Here is a 17,442-nt window from a genome sequence, read left to right as displayed (position 1 = left end):
CCGAGCGAGGGGCGGGGCAAGGACCACGCGGGGCCTGGACGGCGCCTCCGGGGACCCGGGGCCCGGGGCTAGGTCGAGGAGAGACCGAGCCTGGCCGTCCGCCCTCCAGCCTCCGTCCATCTCTTCAGGACCCCCGGCTCAGTCGTCCCTCTTGCTCTCTCCCCGATGCTGTGCCCCTCAGGGGTCCCGTCTCCGTCACATACCTGACCTTTCCAGACTCTTCCAGTATCTCGTCCTTCCGCGTGGACAGAGAGCTCCCGGTGAGGACGCGTTGAGACGGGACAGTGTGACTCCCGGGGTCGTCAGTCTTTACATGACAGCCCACCCTTGGGATACCCCCGTCCCCCGTGGCCCGCTGGACTCCGACCGGGAAGCAGGCTCTCCAGAAAGGGGACTCCATGGAGAGACTTCATGACTGTCACCTGGGTGCAGATCATGGTTCAAATCATGGCACATCCCATTCACTTCACGAAATCTCACGTCTTAGGATGATTTTTGAAGAACCGGTTTATTAATTACACTAAAAGCATAAACAATTTGTATGCAAACTCCGACTGGAAAAAAAAGGAGTCGATAAAGATGTTTCTCAAAAATGTCCTGTGCTCACAAATAAGACGAATTTGACCTGTTCGATACGTAGAAATGAAGCAGTGGCTAACAAACCTGAAATGGAAATGGTCTTCCTTCGTGAATAATTTTGAATGGATGTCCAATGTTCGAACTCATAATAAAAGCCAACAAAATCAGAGGCGCGCTGAGGCTCCACCTACAGGACACAAAGGCTTCCCTGGAGGTGGCCAGGACCCTGTCCACCCTAATTGTGAGCTCTTAAGTGCTCTCTAACGGTCGAGTCCAAAGACGGCCTTGGTCAACAAATAGCACACCCTGATGGGTGATGAGCTTTTGCACACCTATATGAAGTTGTCATACTTCGGAAAACCGTGGTCGTTATTTTTCAAATTCACGACCTGCTGGCTTGTCAGGGGCAACAGGAGAAAGAATGAGCATCACTTTCCAAGTCTTCCTTCCCTGGCCTTCTGTAAAAGTAGTCATCAAAAAAACAGCACCATCCACCACACTGCACAAACAATTCCGTTTTAGCCTAAGCCTTTGCAAACATTTGTATTACAGAAAATACAGTTAATGAAAAGGAATTGCTGGCATCACCTTTCCCCCACAATATTACATAAAAACGAACAACACATTAAATAAACGTTCTGTTATCGATAATTAAATATATTAACACCAAAAATCATGTATAAATTAGGAAATAAATGTACAAACTATTTCACAAAGTGCTTTTTAAAATATATACACAACATTCAAGAAATTCTTAATGTAAGACATTTCAGATTGAAGTTTCAGGATAACTTTTAAGTGTCCTTTTCTTTCAAAAAGTATTAATACAGCACTTTAAAAAAACCACATGTAAAAGGCATATTCCCAGAATGGCAAGGAATAAAAATATTCTCACAGTTATCTACGATGTTTGACATTTTAAATGGGAAATTTTAGGCCCCGATCGAGTTTGCAAATTCTGTGAAAACTGTTGGGAAAGAACAGAACAAAATCAAGGGAGATGACATCGCTAATGTGTGTCACTTAGCAATGCAGAACTCCCAAGGCAGTAATTTAACAGAGGTGTATGTTTAAGCCCTTACCAGTATCAAGGGTTTTTAAAACCCAACTGCCTACAGAATAAGCGCATCTATCCCAGGAGAGCTAACGTATCAAGAATTGGATATTTTTTGTATTTTCTTGGTTGTTCTTGGAAATATATCAGCATTTATTCAAAGATGTCCATAAAGGATTCACAGTAAATACGGATATTATTATCCAAGTAAAAGTTAATAAACTGTCGGTATTACTTAGTGAAATGCAGGATTTTTCCTCTGACCAGACTTTTCCAAGTGAGCTGTCTTTAACGTCTGCACAGCATTTAAATGGGATTCAACGTCCCAGGAATGTAAAAATTACTCAAATTTCTCTATATAAAACCTTTCCTTTTTCCCTAGGAAGAACACAGTGAAGTTACTGGGGTTCTTTTTAAAACTGAGATGTGAATTTCAGATATCCCTGAAAGAAAAGAAACACTCGCTTGGAGATCTAAACAAGCAGATCCTGGAAGAAATAACACAACATAAACAACCGTGCCAACTGTTTGGAAAATTCGGTATCGATATTTTAAATGATAAATTTAGAATTGGGCCTATGAAATATTCAAATCCCAGAAATGACCGTCAGGATAAACAGGGGTCAAAGGCAGAGCCACACCGGAGGACTTCCTGCTTCGCTTCGGTGCGGCCGCCCCCCGGGCTGGGCTGATGGGATGCTGCCGCCGTGGACCCACACCTGGAACGCAGCCATGGGCGCTCCTGACTCTAAAAGCAAAACGTAACTTTGTGGAGAAGCGGGATCGGCGAGGGACACAGGCAAGGACCGTTCACGTGAAGCACACTCAGACTTTCCACTGCGGAACAGACTGACCCAGACACAGGAGGTGCCCCGCCCCCCACTGAGGCGCAGGGAGAGGCCGCCGTCCAGGGCTGTGCGAGTGTGTCCAGCTGCGGGGGAGCCCGTGAGAGACAAGTTCACAACCCACATTACAACTGCGTGAGGAGTAGACCTATGGTCTGTGTGTATGAATACGCGGACTATGGCATCTTGTAGACGTCCCATCGCTGGGCTCAGAATACTCTGATTACGAGAGGACCCCTAAAGCTAGCTAGAAACACCGAGGGGGGACAAAGAAGGGGCAGCCTCTCCATTCACCGTGTGGACGTACAACACTATACACAGCACCAGGTAAGTCACACCAGCGGTGCTGTCTCGTGCCTCGGTGCATGTTTGGTGGCATGCCCAGCACGAAATGTGCACGCTTCACATGCGACGCTGCGTGGGGCGAAGGGGCGGCCAACGGGTCCCAGTTCGCCGGAACCACCAATGGCCCGTCCCTGGTGGACGGACACGCCACGGCAAGGCTCCGTCAAGAACGCGTGTTCCTTACTGCTGGTAATTTCCATATTGGCCCTGCAAGAGACCAGGACACAGGTTGTATCTCGTCATGAGTAAAGGGGTCCACACCCAAAGGGGGACAGGCCCCGCCGCGGACCACGTCCAGGGTGAGATGCAGGAGGCGCAGCAGGCACGCCGGTGGCGAGCTCCCGCCCAGACCCACACGGCAGGGCGGCGAGCGGCTTTCCCCAGCGTGGTCTGAGCCCGCTCTGCCACCTGTCGCCGTCCCTCGGCCCTCTGGGTCCTCGTCCTAGGACTATCTGCCTGGCTCCACACAGGCCCCCAGACAGCGTCCCGCTCTGTCTGGTGACACACAGGCCCTGAAAGTGCAGCCGCATCTGTGTAGCCGCTGCAGCGTCCCAGGCACGCGACAGAAGCGATTCCGCTGGCACACGCGAACCTCCGGGGACGCGGGGAGGACCCGCGCTTACGACAGGAAAAGCCCGCCGTGCGAGCAGCGTGGGCGTCCACGGAGAGGGAGTGCTTACAAACCTTACGGGCTCAGAGAACTGGCGCTGGAAGGGACCCTAGGAGCCAGCTGGCCCCCTCCTCGCTCCTCGCGCCCACAGGGACACCTGGCCGCGTGGGCAGGGGGAGCACCGGAAGCCTTGCCTGCTCGTAGCCGTACGGCCGCTGCTGCTGCGCGGACGGGCCCGTCTGCGACGCTCTGTAGCTTCCGTACTGCTGTCCTTGTCCCTGCTGGTAGCTGGAGTACTGCGACGGCGCCCCCTGGGCTGGACCTGAGACACGAGGAGCCGTGAGGCTGACCCGCCCGCTCCCTGTCCTCTGGAAGTCTCTGGAACACCGGCACCCACACAGGCTGCCGCCACGGTCTCACGTGACCCGGGCTGTGCCTGCCGCCTCCACCCCCACCCCCGGATGGGCCGCCGTCCCGTACGCCGCGCCTGCCTCCTGGGAGTGCCTGGCGTCCCGTAGGTGGTCACTGTACACGCGCGGGAGACAGCGCCCCTTCCCGGGGAAGCTCCACGGGCGGAGGCTCAGAGCGGCCGAACAGCCTCAGAAAATGCTGTCAGTGACGGCTGTGTGGGCTGGGCCTCGCCAGGACCCTCCTGTGGGGCCACCTGAACCCTTGCCCCAGGCCCGGGAGGAGAGGCACAAGCGCGTCGGGGGGACGGGCGGCTCTGGCCATGAGGAGGGCAGGGGTTAGCTAGACCCAGCCGGGGTGCGAACGCCCTGAGCTCAGCACCCGCCCATTCGCCCCACATCCGGGAGGCCAGCTTTTGCTGTGTGTTTAAAATGTTAGCAGTCTACAAGGCCGCCAAGTGGTGGCACGCTATGAAGTCACCCTCCTGTGACAGCAGACGCATGGAAAGCAGCAGGATTCTGGGGAGCATGGCTGGGGGCTCGGGCGCAGGTGAGGACCCAGGAGAGCCCCATGTGCTCTGGGGCTCTAAGCAGACGTGACCTGCGGGAAGGGGCCAGGCTGCGCTGTTTCGGGTAGACCTGGCCCGGGGTCAAGGCCCCAGAGGACTCTGGGCAGACACGCGGGTCACGACCCTGGCGGAACCTTCAGCTGTGTGGGGCGGCCTGGCCCAGGGAGACGAGTCCGTGCCTCTCTAGAGGACGGGGTCTCTCCCTTTGCAAAGCCCACGCTCCAGCCTGACGAGCCCTGAGAGCAGTATTTGCTGATGGCGCCAGGTCTGCGCAGACCAGCTGGCTCTGGCCCGGGCCCCCTCCCGTGAACCCCGCGGACAGATGGGCAGGTGCTGCCAGAAGCTGCTGCCAGGCCCACGTGCGGGCTGTCTCAGGTGAAAGGAGATGGGGCTGGGCTCCGAAGGCCCCACACCGGATCTTGGTTTTGAATCCCAGTCCCCAGTAAAAGGAGCCAGGGCCCTTGGACAGATGGCAGCTCCCACGGCTGGGGCAGGGCCATACTGTGGTCCCAGAACAAAAGGACAGGCCATTAAGGGGACAGGAGCCACCGAGAGAGCTCCCAAGAGGCAGAGCTGGGCCATGGCGAACAACAGAACAAGCAGGTGCTGGTTAAGCCCCCGTGAGAGACCATTGTCCACGTACACGAACGGACAGTGCGAGCGACTCATGGTGGCGAGGGTGGAGACACGGCCCCGGGATGGGCCCCTGACTCCAGGACTCCCCTGAAAAGACTGGGGGGAGAGGGGGTAACTCGCAGGGACACCTAGTAGATGACCCCAAGTGACCAACCAGTGTCAACGTCAGAGGCAGGTCACGCTGACGGGAGGTGATGAAAAGGGCACCCCGCCCCTGTGGTCTCCTTCCCCAAAGCCACAGCCCAGGCACACCCTGAGAAAGCGCCCGAGCCTGGAGCCTAGGGCCAGGTGGGCCCGGGGACGGAGAAGGACGTTCCGGGGAAAGCGGTGCTCTGAACCAGCTGGGCTCAGGCCACAGCGATGCACCGACGTTGGCTTCCGAGCTGACAACTGCACCGCGGCAACGGACCAGGTCCCCAGCGGCGTGCCGTGTGCCACCCGCAGCTTCCTGGAGACCTAGGCCTACCCTGAAGCTCGCCCAGGCGCACCCGCCGAGTGACAGCGCTGCCGGGCGCCAGGCGCCGCGGGCACCTCGCTTACCGTAGCCCTGCTGCTGCCCCGGGTAGCTCTGCTGGTTGGGGTACTGCTGCTGGTACCCCGCCTGCTGCTGGGCTGTGCCCTGCTGGTACCCCGCCTGCTGCTGGCTGTACTGGGAGTTTCCTGCAGGGTGAAGGGGACACGAGGTCATTTCAATTGCTCGTCAGTAAACGCGGCTGCAAACCCACCGTGAGGAACTGACGAGCAGCCGACTGACTCGCCGACGTCTCCTATAAAAACAGCTTCCGAGCAGGGGTGCATCTCAGGGACGGCGTGGCGGCCCCCTGCTTCCCCGATGTCCACCCCGGGCAGGCACGTGAGTCACCACAGGCAGAGCCCTGAGAAGCACCCGGGATGGCCCTGTGGTCACGGAACTTGGGCGCTTCCAGTTCAGTGACAGCCAGCACACTCGGCACGTTCAGATGCACGTAACTTCCCAACAGGCAGGTGCTTCCGTGTGCTTCAGGACCACGGAGCAGGCCAGGCAGCCCCGAGTGGTCGGGGGGGGCCGCTGCAGCCCAGCCCAGCCCGCAGCCGCTCTCAGGGTTCCCAGCTGTCCTCCAGAGGTCGGTGGCAGTGTGTGTGCCCTTCCTTCCCTTTGTTTTACACAGGAGGCGGCACCCCAGACACCCCGGTCTTGGCACTTGGCGTGATCTGGAGGATCTGCCGCAGCAGCCCATAGGGACCACTCCTAACAGCGCAGTGCCCTGGACATGCCGTGGTGGACACTGGTTCTGCCCCGCCTTTGCTGCTACTGCAAACCTCATGGCCATGAAGGGCAGCCATGTGCGCTCTGCAGCAGCCCTGATGGCGACTGTGGCCCCGAGCCACCTGCGGGCCCGGCTCCTGAGGGGGCTCCTGAGGGGCGGGCTGCATCTTCGCGCCACGGGCCCGGGCAGCCAGCACCCGCTCAAGAACCAGCTGCGCGTTACTGCCCAATCCCACAACCCAGGGCTTTCCGTCCAGAGAGTGGCTCCCGCATGTCACCACCACGCTCTGACGGGCGCCGTGCAGGGGCTGCCGACCCCCAGCCCAGAGATGCGCCTCGCCTGGCCGGCGGTGTTGGCAGAGGTGCCCAGGCCACACCCTGTGCACCCCCAGCCTGGGTCAGGAGGGGACTGGGGGTCCAGGTCCCCACCCACTGGTGGCCTCTGAATGAGGGGGCTCCGAGACGCACTCACAGCCCTGGCTTGTCACCTGGGCCTGACCCACCCTGAGCCGACCGCCAGCTGGACTTCAGTGGGGAGCTGGACTGCCGGCCCCGACCTTCCAGGGACACCCTGGAATGTGGACAGGGCTTCGGGCAACAGGAGCCCCCACTGCTCCGTCCTCGCTGCGGCGTCTGGCCTCTTGGTCCCCTGGCCCCGCCCGCCACGCGCGCCTTCCGCGAGGGGACACACAGATCTGACCGTCCTGCTGCTGCCCAGCCGCATCTGCCGTAACCTGTCAGCTCGAGCTAGACTTGTGGCCTTGTCTTGGGGACTCTACATACTTGGCCTTGTCATGAAACAGTCGGTCACCCTGTGACACCAACACGACCAAACCCTCTCGTTTTACAAGCTCGCACCCAGAACGCGGAGACCCAGCCCGGCCTTTCCCCGCCACCCCGAGCTCCCCGCCCACGCCAGCCACGCGCGTGCTCGGAGCCGGCGGCCAGGGTGTGCGGCACGGCGCGCGCTCACCGCCCTCGTAGTAGTGCTGTGTGGACTCCTCGAATGGCCGGTCATAGCTCTGCTCCGAGTAGGACTGCTGGTAGGCATAGTCGCCATGTCCTGTAAGCACATGGGGACGAGGGAGGTCAGCAGCCCGGCCAGTGGTCCCAAAGAGATAGCCAGGAGCTGAGTGGGCAGCGGGCCGGGTCAGGCAGAGTCCAGGATTGGTCACAGTGCCAGCTCCCCACAGACTGGGCCAGGTCCCCAGCTTTGGTCCCCTCAGGTGAAGGCAGACACAGTGAGCACGTCGTGTTCGCAGAGGACAGACGATGCTCAGGGCCCGGAACGTGACAAGCACCAGCAGCCACGAGCCAGCTGCCGGCGTCACTGCACCATCCTGGCCCTCCCATCCGTCCTGGGGGTATCTGGGGAGCCGTGAACCCTCAGAGGCCTTGTCACCACCCTGTGGCAGGGTGTGGCTCACCCTACCCCGGTCTCAGCCACCATCCCACCCAACCACGGACCCACGGGGGCCCTTCCCCTCACACCCACCGTCCACTGTGACCTCCTTAAGGGCCACCTCCAAAACTGTCGGGGCTGCTAACAGTAAAGGAGACGATTAAAAGGAAGGTCATCTGCAGACGTGACAACTGACCAGCTGGAAGATGAGTATTAACGACAACAGCCAGGCCAGGCCCGTCACCTTCTTGAGGGCATTTCATGACAAAGCCGTGCTCCTCCCTTGAAGCAGACACACCGTCTGCTCAGAGGACACGTCCGGCCTCAGACTCCGCTGTGCCTCGGGAAGAGGGACCAGGCACCCATGGAGGCGACCGGCTGCAGCCTGTGCTGCCCGGTCTGACCGCTGCCCGGCCTGCCCTCGTTGCGCCCCCAGTCACGTTCAGGCACAGGGGACACCGGATGCTTGGCTGGTGCCGGGAGCAGCGGTCCGAAGCCGCCAGGCCCCAGCCCCAAGCGCGTGCGGGCCTCACCGTCGGGGTAGTACTGCTGGCTCAGCGGCTCCGAGGCGGCCTGGCCATGGCCGTACTGCTCGCCGCCGTAGTACTCCTCCTGGCCCAGGTACTGCTGGGACGAGCCTGGGGGACGGCAGGGAACGGCTGTTACCATGAGACTCTCCGCCCTCGCGAGAGCATCCTCAGTGGGCCTCGGGTCACGGGACACCCACCATGCCATCCAGGGCACGCCAGGTGCTATCCCCATGCTCAGCCCCTGGTACCCCGGATTTCCTCTTACCAACACAGGCCCCTGTCCCCGCCCCCCATGGCAGACTCCAGCCTCATCCACCTCCAGGAAGATGCTGGCTTCGGGGCTCCATGCGGCTCCAACCCCCAGTGTCCTCACGTGACCCCTCAGCCCGGCCCGAGAGGCCCGTGGACGGCACATACCTTGCTGTGAGGGCCGGTAGGGCGCCAGGGGCCGCGGCCCCATCATGCTGCTCCCCTGCCCGCTCTGGCCCATCATGGCGATGGGCTGGCCCTGGTAATGCTGGCTGCCGCCCTGCGCCGAGGCGTAGTGGGACGAGGCCGCCTGCTGGTGCATCATGGACACTGGGCGACACGACAGACCCCGCTGACCCCGAGAAGCTCCCCAGGGCCCAACTGTACCTTCCCCCAGGGGAGCCTCCCGTTCTCCCCCACGAGATCATCCCCTCAAGTCCACGTCACCCTTCCTGCCAACCGACCCCTACACCAACTCCCACAACGTGCGACACTCAGAACACTGCCAAGCCGGGAGCCGCACGGGACAGAAACACGGGTCCCTGCCTTCTTGTTCCAGACTGCCCAAGCCTGTCCCACAGGAGCCCGTTGCCCTTGCCCACCCCTGGGACCCCAGGCTCCTGGTGGGTGGCCGGCCAGCCCGCCTGTCCACTCGTCACCTCCACTCAGAACCCTCTAGAGCAGCACAAGGGGACGTGAGCCACGTCAACAAGTAAAAAGAAACAGGTCAGATCTGTTTTCGTGATACGTTTTATTTGACTCAGTGTATCCAAAACTTGACCATTTTCGATGCGTCACTAACACCAGGCAATCGGGGACACACCCCACACCCCCCTGGACTAGCCTCGAAATCGCTGTGTCTGACACCAGCGACTCCGTGCAGGCTTGGCGCTCCCAAGCACTCAGCACTCTGCGTGCCACCACGGTGCGGACCCCGGCTCCGGGGCTCCCACTGGCCCTCCGCCCTCCACCCTGTGCACTGGCCACACCGCACACCCACCGAGCGGGCCCAGCCCCGGCCCCACGGGAGAGCGCAGCCCGCCCTCCTCAGAGCCTTCCCTGCGGCCGCCGTGGGGAACAGCCCAGGCCCCCAGAGCCAGGCCCCACCTGCCCCGCACCCGCCAACCCCCGCCCTGGGGCACAGCCCAGGGGGGCGCAGCCCCTAGGGCCCCCTGTGCCACCTGCGCATGCCGGAGGGTCCCAGGGCCAGGGGTGCAAACGGGCCGGGCCAGGGGCACTACCTGGGTTGGACTGCATGTTGATGTTGGCCCGGGACACGTAGTTGCTGATGGCGCCCTGGCCTTGTAGGGGCACGCTCTGCGAGGCGGGTCCCGAGTGGCTGTAGCCAGGCCCGGAGCCGTGGCCGCCACCCGACATGCTCATGGAGGTGGTGGGCAGCGTGCTCTGCGCTGTCTGCTGCATGGCCACGTGGCTCGGACCTGCGGGGGGATGGGGCCAGGGGCCTTCAATCCGTGTAAAGCCACCGAGGGCCTCACCGCTCCACACCCGGCTCCCTCGGACGGAGGACTCGGGCCCTCAGTAAGAGCTCCAGGGTCTCCTACAGGTCCCCACCCACAGCCAGAAAGTGCCGTGGAGCCCCAGGCCCTGATTCAAGGTGGCCCCGACCCAACGGGAGGGCTTTCTTCTCTGTACGCCACGCCCCCCATGCAGCCACAGACCTGCCCAGGCCACCGGGGGTCAGAGGGGCAAGGGGCACCCCGCCGTGGCTGCTGGCCGCCAGGGAGCCTTGCCAGTGACTGTCCCAGGAAGCAGCCCGAAGCCCGAGCCCCGCCTGAGTGCACCCCGCGCTCACCGTTGCCGATCTGGCCCTGCAGGAGGGAGGGTGGGGGCAGGCCCGAGCCCACCGCGTCGCTGAGGCCGCCCTGGGAGTGCAGGCCCTGGCTGGAGCTGCCCTGCGCCAGCGCCCCGGGGCCCAGGTTCATGTTCTGCGTGGGTGGCTGCGGGCGACAGGAAGGCCATGGGAGGACAGTCAACCCAGAGAAAAACACCGGCAGCCACTCCAGGGACCCGGCAGTCCCTGAGATCTGCCACAACCTCTCACGGTCACCTGGCCAGTGTCTGTAATGAGCCTCTGCTCGCACACTCGGCAGACAAGCCGGATTAGCAGCCTGGACATCGCAGGCCAAGACAGAGGTGACACCGAGCATCTAATGTGAACACTCAGAACCTAAATGAGTACCAAGCTACCGACACACCCCTGGAGGTTCGAAGCTGGGCCCCCTTTCCCGGTGCAGGGAGCTGCTTTGCCAGCCCACCGTGTCCACACCCCTCTATGTCCATCTCAGGCTCAGCCAGCCAGCTGTCTCTGTGTCCCCCGCACACACACGTGCCCCGGGGCCCTTGCACAGGTGGTCCTGTGCTGACTGTGGGCACGGCCCCCGTCACTCCTCAGCCCCCTGTGCTCGTAGGGTGCAGAGGGAGACGGCGCTCACCACTGACCCCCTGCCCCTTCCTCTCCCAGGTGCAGACCAAACGGCAGCTCCAGGGTGCACGGTCTACACCCGACCTCGGAAATGAAGTTTCCAGCAGGATCTGCTGGTATTTGCGGGGTGAGGAACTCCGATTTGACGGGCCAATCAAAACTAGTTTAACATTTTTACTAGCCAAACACATCGTGGTGTGTACGATGTCACCACTTTCCACGGGCACTGGGAGGTAAGCCACTCCCGGCGACATGTTTCTCTTGGGACGCCCAGCCCCACAGTCGATACGAGGCTGTCCTTCCCAAGGCTGAAGCTCGCTGACCGCATCAGAGGCCTGACACGGCACCTTCGCAGCAATAACTTAACGTGGGGAGAACACGTTTTGAAAAGTCAACCAGAAATGAAGTGTTCACAGGAGCGAAGGGTTCACCGCACTGGGCGTCTTTACGCTTTGCTGTTGCATCACGAGCGTGCAGGCTCCCGGCTCATGCTTCAAGTCGCTCAGAAGAGCTCGCGATACAAAGCAAGCACCCGGGCCACCACCTACCCTCCTGAGAGCCACCTCCCGCCATCTCTAGGCCTGGCTCCTGTGGGGTCACCCCTCTGCCGAAGAGGCCGATGGCACGACTCTGACTAGCACACTCCGGACCCGTCTGACTGACTGACCTCCTGTGTGACAGGAAGACCCGCCCATCTCGCCCGGCAGTCACCTTGGCCACCCCAGATCCCCACTCCCGCACCTGTGCTCTGAGGCAGCACCTGACCGCACTGGGACCCGCCCCCCCGCCCCCGGGCACTCACGGCGGGGAGCAGGGACTGCATGTTCTGGTTGGAGTCTGCGATCGTGGCCAGGTAGACCAGGTTCCGGTGCAGGATCTGCTGGTACCTGCGGGCAGGTAAGAGGCACGCAGTGAGAGGGGGAGCCTGCAGGCCGATCCAAAGCAGAAGTAAAGTTCACCCAGGACATCTCTGCCCTGCAGCCAAGACCCGGGAACGATGACCCAGAGGACACTGGGGGACAGGGCGAGCAGCAGAACGCTCTGCAATCCAAGACAGGGCCGGGCAGGGAGTGGGCTCCCATTCGATGACAAAACGCTGGAAAGGTGGTGGCCACAGGGGAAGTGCCACCTGGTCTGTGTGGAGAGGAGGGTGGGGACGAATCATCCTCCAAGTGACCCTGGCACCAGGCCAACTGGAACCCCCACCCCTGAAGAGGTGCTGGGGGAGATGGTGTCGCTCGGCTTGGCCAAGCTCAGGCTCATGGAAGAACGCCCCGGTGTGTGACAGCGCTGCGCGTCACGCCTCTAGGTGGGTGTGGCGGCCAGGTCGTGCACCTACTCTGTCTGGCCCTAGAGATCATATCTGGAGCTCCCTGTCCCCTGGTGCGTGTGCCAACTGCTCGCAAGGCCACGGCAGCGTCAGCCCAGGCCGTCCCAGCAGCCCCCTCGCCTCCCGCTTCTCCTTGGGGCCACCTGGGGCAGCGCGCTGCCCTCCGAGGGGCGACTCTCAGGGGTGTGGGTGACCCAGGGAGCCCGGCGCCCGCGAGGCCTTCCCGGTGTCGGGCTGACAGGGGCGCCTACTGGGTGCACTCGGCCGTCTTGCCCTTGCTCTGGTAGTCCAGGATGCACTGGATCAGGTGGTGGTTCTCGTCCAGCATCTGTGGGAGAAGCAGACGTGAGCGCGGAGGCGTCTGCGGTGGCCTGGAGGAGGGCTGGGGGTGCTGGCTCCAGTCACTGGCATGAGTACTCCACGTCCCGCGGTCACTCCGATGGGCAGCCCCAGCCAGCAGGACCGAGCATTCCGCAGCCCTGTGCAGAGCACACAGCCCTCCACGTGCCGGGTCAGAACCCCGCGGCCCCAGGCTGTCGCCTGCAGATGAGGCCGCGCAGCCTGCACGACCATGTCTAGGGCCCCCGAGCATGGTGCGCCCACCCACCTAGGGTGGGAAGAAGCTACAGCAGGGCCCTGGGCCCTGAGCCTGGTCTGGAGGGTGTGAGGTCTGTGAAGCCGACCACACGGGGTTCCTCCGGGGGCAGTGCTCACGTCCCTGCACTGTGTCACGAAGACCAACAAGAGCCACCTCCTCGGGATGGCCACTGGGGGGGGGCACCCCAAGGGTGACAGGGGAAGGAGGAGGAAGGCCTGACGGGACCATGGGCGGGGACTGCCCCGAGAAGTGAGGCAGGGCGGCCCAGAGGGGACAAGGCAGCCATGGCCGCCCCCGCGGGCCCAGGGTCCAGCAAGCATCCAGGCAGGCGGGCCCGGGTACACCATCGTCCACCTGGACGTGAAGAGACGGGGCAGCGCCTGGCCTGCAACCCATCGGCCTGCTTGGGAGGGCGAGGTGAACTGAGCCCAAGGCAAACACGCGCTCCATAGAAAGGCCTCGCTCAGAAATTCTCCGAAGGAAAAGCCCGTCTCCGCCAGACTGTGCCTGGCCAGCGCCCAGCTCTGCCAGCCCCCGAGCAGGTGAGGCCCTGGCAGCAAGGGGGCAGAGAGGGCCACCCGCCTGCCACCGCGGCACAGCCTAGCACACTGTCCCCAGGGCCTCTGCCTGTGCAATGCGGCCACCTAACGCGCTATGACTGCGTCCGCTCCTACAGCACCCCGGGCCCAAAGCCTCCCACCACGGGTGACAGGGTGCAGAGGGCCTGGCCCCGCCACGCTATAGGGCCGAGGTCAGTGCTGCTAGGTGACCTCCCCAGCCTGGCTTCCCCAGCACCCGAGACTTCAGGGCCGGCCCTTCTCGCTCTGTGCTTCACGGTGCAACTGCCTCCTCTCTGCTGGGGCGCTGACACCCCAATCAGCACTTCCCACCTTGACCAGAGCCACCGGGGACGGGAACCACCAGGGGGCACTGTGGGCCCCGAGCTGCCTGCCAGGCTCACCTGGGGGCAGGTGAAGGGCATGCTGGCCATTCACACCTTATGATTCTTTCTCCAACTAATTAACAAAGGAAAAACACCCCGAGAGCCTCCCCCCCTCCCCGAAAGCCGCCCTCACAGGACTGCCCGGCTTCAGCAACCCGCCAGGAGTTCCGTCCCAAGGACACACAGGACGTCACGCTAAAATGTTTTCTGCACAGGACACGCAGTTCAGTGCTGCTCATAATAGCTCAAAAAGGGGGGCGGGGGGGGTGCTACATGGCCAAAGCCCAGAGACTTAAGCGAATTATGGTAGAACCACATGCTGAAACGTTAAGCAGATTACAAACGTTTTTGTAGTTTTTATCAGCTGTGAGGAAATGCTACAAAATTTGTCAGCAGGAGAAAATGTTAAAGTGTTAAAAAAAAAAAGCGCACGGGATGGGGAGCACGGCAGAGGGGCGCGGCCGGCACGGACACGCTGGCTGGGCGGGGGGCAGGAGAAGCAGCGATCGGGGGATCGTTTTATGAACTATGTAAACGTCCAAGCGATGTACTGTATACTTGAAACTAGTAAAAATAAATGTTTATTAAAAAAAAAAAAAAGCAGGGCACAGAGCCCTGTCTCAATTCAGTTAAACACACTCAGGAAGCGTCGGGTGCAAGACAGCGAAATGGATGTGCACTGAGCTACCAACCCCCGCGGGCCCGCTGGGAGCGGGGTGAGCGAGGCAGACACTCAGCAGCCAGCGACAGGGTTCTAGAAGCAGCAAGCAAATGGACACTGGTAAGTGGCTTAGCGGACCCCAGGGTGCTGGGCGTGGCCCAGAGCCACACGGGGGAGGGAGCTGAGGTCCCAAGCCCCCAGCCCTGCCAGCTCCCCGGGTGGGAGGTGGGGAAGGGGGGATTCGGGGAGCCGGGAAGGCATCCCCAGGGAAAACCGCCAGCGTGGAGGAAAGAGAGGACAGGGAAGGCAGGAGAGCACCTCGTGAAGCCTCCACAGCTCTCTGCCCCAGGTGCGAGATGGCAGCGTCCCCGCCTTCACCAAGAACGGAACCCACCGCACTGCGAGCCCGGACTTCCACCGTCCGGAACTGTGAGAGACATCTGGCCGGCGAAGACAGGAGAAACGCCAGAACTAAGAACCTTGCAGAAGTGGCCACTTGGTTTGGAGATGAGGGGACAAATGGCGTGGGTGGAGAGAACCACCAGACCAGCAGCAGCTCAGAGAAAGCCCTGGGACAGGGCCGCCCTCAGAGCCCCCGAGGGAACGACCCTGGGACACCCAGATCCCGGACTTCTGCCTCCGGGACTGAGAATAAATCCCTGCCGTTTTAACCCCTCCCCCCGCAGTTTGTAGTAATGTTACGGCGGCCACAGAAAACGAATACGTCCACCTTTCCCACATGCTGCCACCGACAGAACCACTGTCACCGATGCTCCAAGGTGCCCTGGGCGCTACCTGTGCCGGGCATTGTGCCAGGCCCGCTGTGCCTCGGCTTCGGGCTATTCGCTCTGCTCTCCACCTCTGCGGCAGCAGTTACTCTGAGTTTCCAAACCAAGAGCATCCGCACCGAGGCAACGTAACTTCTGATTTTTGGTCAATTTGTTCTAAGCTCTTTTGTCACAATAATATCACAATAAACAAACAAAAACCACTTGCAACGATGATGCTGTGACCGTGACAGAGTAGACCCCCCAAAACTTTTATACATTGTTAGTGGGTGTACGAAACAATGAAACCACTTCAGAAAAAAATCTGACCGTTTCTTATTAAATACAGTTTTTTCTATGATCCAGCAATTCTACTCAAAAAAAAAAAAAAAAAAAGCCAGGCATTACACCAGGCAGGGACACAGCAGCATAAGTCAGTGACATGCAACTTGGTAGCCTAAGCAATGTGTCAAAGCGCTACCGTAGGCACGGGACTGCCAAGGGAGCGTGAGGGACGGGACATTTGAGCGGGGCCTTAAGGGCTGAGAAGTTTGCCCGGCAGAAGCCTACCCAGATGTGCTATAGGGCAGCGGTTCCCAACCTCTGTGGCACCAGGGACCGGTGCTCCTATGACAATCTAGCGCCTGAGGATCTGAGGTGGAGCTGAGGCGGTGATGCTGGCGCTGGGGAGCGGCTGCAAACACAGATGAAGCTTCACTGGCTCGCCCGCCCAGCACTCACGTCCAGCTGTGCGGCCCGGTTCCTAAGAGGCCAAGGACCGGTTCCGGTCTGCCGCCTGCCCTAAAGACAAGTTGTACACTTCCTGCTCTCTCACTACTAAGCAGGCCTCTGAAAAGCCACGGCTTTCTGAAATGCTCGGAGCACGAGCACACACTGTGGACACGGCTCACATGCATGTGGGACATGCGCCTCTCGACCCTTCTCACGCTGCCAGTGAAGGAGCCCGGGGTACACAGACCCACTGTCAGAACAACAAGACGGGTAGACTGTCAGCCCCACCAGGTCAAACCAGATGGTACTTAAGCAGCAGCCTGTTCCCGGAGGCCGGCAGGCTGGCTTCCTGCCCGCGGATGCAGTCAGCAGCCTTTCGGACCTGTGCGAGAGACGGGGGGTTTATAGAGCTGGGTGTGGAGGGAAACACCTGGACGAACACTGAAGTCCAAGGGGCTTCAGGAACGGGGACTGAGCTCATCCCACTTAAGCTCCAGGAGCCAAGGTGCCTGGGGGCCCCTGGGATTGCCAACGTGAGCCTCTGAGCCAAGCACCCAACCCCCGCCTCACCAAGCGTTCCCGCATCGGGTGTCACAGTTGGGGCAGACCCTGGAGCCACTGTCTGGGTTCCACTCCTGGCTCCACCCCTAACCGGCAGGCACCTGGCCTACCTCCGCCTCGCTTTCCTCACCTATAAATTGGGGATGACAGTAGCTGTCACAAGGAATTAAATGGGCCAACATCTGCAAAGCCCTTGGAGCAATGTCTGGTATGCAGCAAGCACCACATAAGTGCTCACCAAGCAAAAATGCTTTTAACTCTGTATTTCTGCTGCTTCTCAACTGGCCTCTTTCCTGTTCCGAGTGCACTCAGCCCTCATTTGTCAAAACCAGCCACAGCAAAGGTAGTCTCGAAATAGACAAAGTCCCCGCGTCCTCAAGGAAGAGGGGCCCGGGTCATCAGGGGAGATCAGAGGTTCCTGGGGACTCAGGAATGCTGCTGTTGACCCCAAGAATCTCGAGATTAGGAAGAAATCAACACAGCTAACAAAAACGTTAATAAAATTCAAATGAAAAAACATGGTTTTTATTCCGAACTTGTCTTCTAAAGGGAAACAGCAGAAAATTTAAAGTCTCAACTTAAATGCTTAAGAGTTTTGTTAAAGATGCCCCCAAACCCACGCGGTGTCTCTAGAAAACCACGAGGCCAAACTTACAGAACACAGGAAAAGGCTGTAAGAAGCTGTAAAGTTGCTGTTAGGTGGTGGCTGGCCCCGGTGTCACGCTGAAAAGCAATGCGACACGCGCCTAAGGGCGGCCGAGCTTGGCCAGCGGGTCGACTCCGAGGTGTCGCGCGCTACTCACAGGGCTGCAGGTATGCCGGAACGGCGTCGCACACTCGGGACGCGCCCCTTTGTGCTTCGGAGTGTCAGCACCTCGGCGAGGGGAGAGCGCAGCCGGCTGCTGGGCCGGGTCGCGTCACCCCGTGCGCCTCCT

At 60.6% G+C, this 17,442-nt stretch overlaps 1 protein-coding gene across 2 annotated transcripts; it reads right to left on the bottom strand.

Moving 5' to 3' along the window:
* Nucleotides 1–1,751: 1,751 nt before the first annotated feature.
* On the bottom strand, nucleotides 1,752–17,436 carry SS18L1 (SS18L1, nBAF chromatin remodeling complex subunit). Of its 2 annotated transcripts, XM_015597135.2 has the most exons (10): nucleotides 12,497–17,436; nucleotides 11,718–11,802; nucleotides 10,286–10,430; nucleotides 9,714–9,911; nucleotides 8,641–8,802; nucleotides 8,227–8,331; nucleotides 7,265–7,354; nucleotides 5,586–5,705; nucleotides 3,628–3,755; nucleotides 1,752–3,030 (listed from the first exon to the last, which is right to left on the bottom strand). In XM_015597135.2, exons 1-10 carry the CDS (start codon nucleotides 12,835–12,837, stop codon nucleotides 3,004–3,006), a joined length of 1,401 nt encoding a protein of 466 aa, XP_015452621.1. In that variant the 5' UTR covers nucleotides 12,838–17,436; the 3' UTR covers nucleotides 1,752–3,003. The 2 variants fall into 2 exon arrangements, with proteins under 2 accessions (XP_015452621.1, XP_006922174.2); XM_006922112.3 differs by having other exon boundaries at nucleotides 1,752–3,755.
* Nucleotides 17,437–17,442: the final 6 nt, after the last annotated feature.

The sequence above is a fragment of the Pteropus alecto genome, unplaced genomic scaffold (genome assembly GCF_000325575.1).
Source record: "Pteropus alecto unplaced genomic scaffold, ASM32557v1 scaffold45, whole genome shotgun sequence".
Taxonomy (NCBI): Eukaryota; Metazoa; Chordata; class Mammalia; order Chiroptera; family Pteropodidae; genus Pteropus; species Pteropus alecto.
The sequence above is the reverse complement of the archived record's forward strand: the minus strand, read 5'-3'. Positions and strand labels throughout refer to the sequence as shown.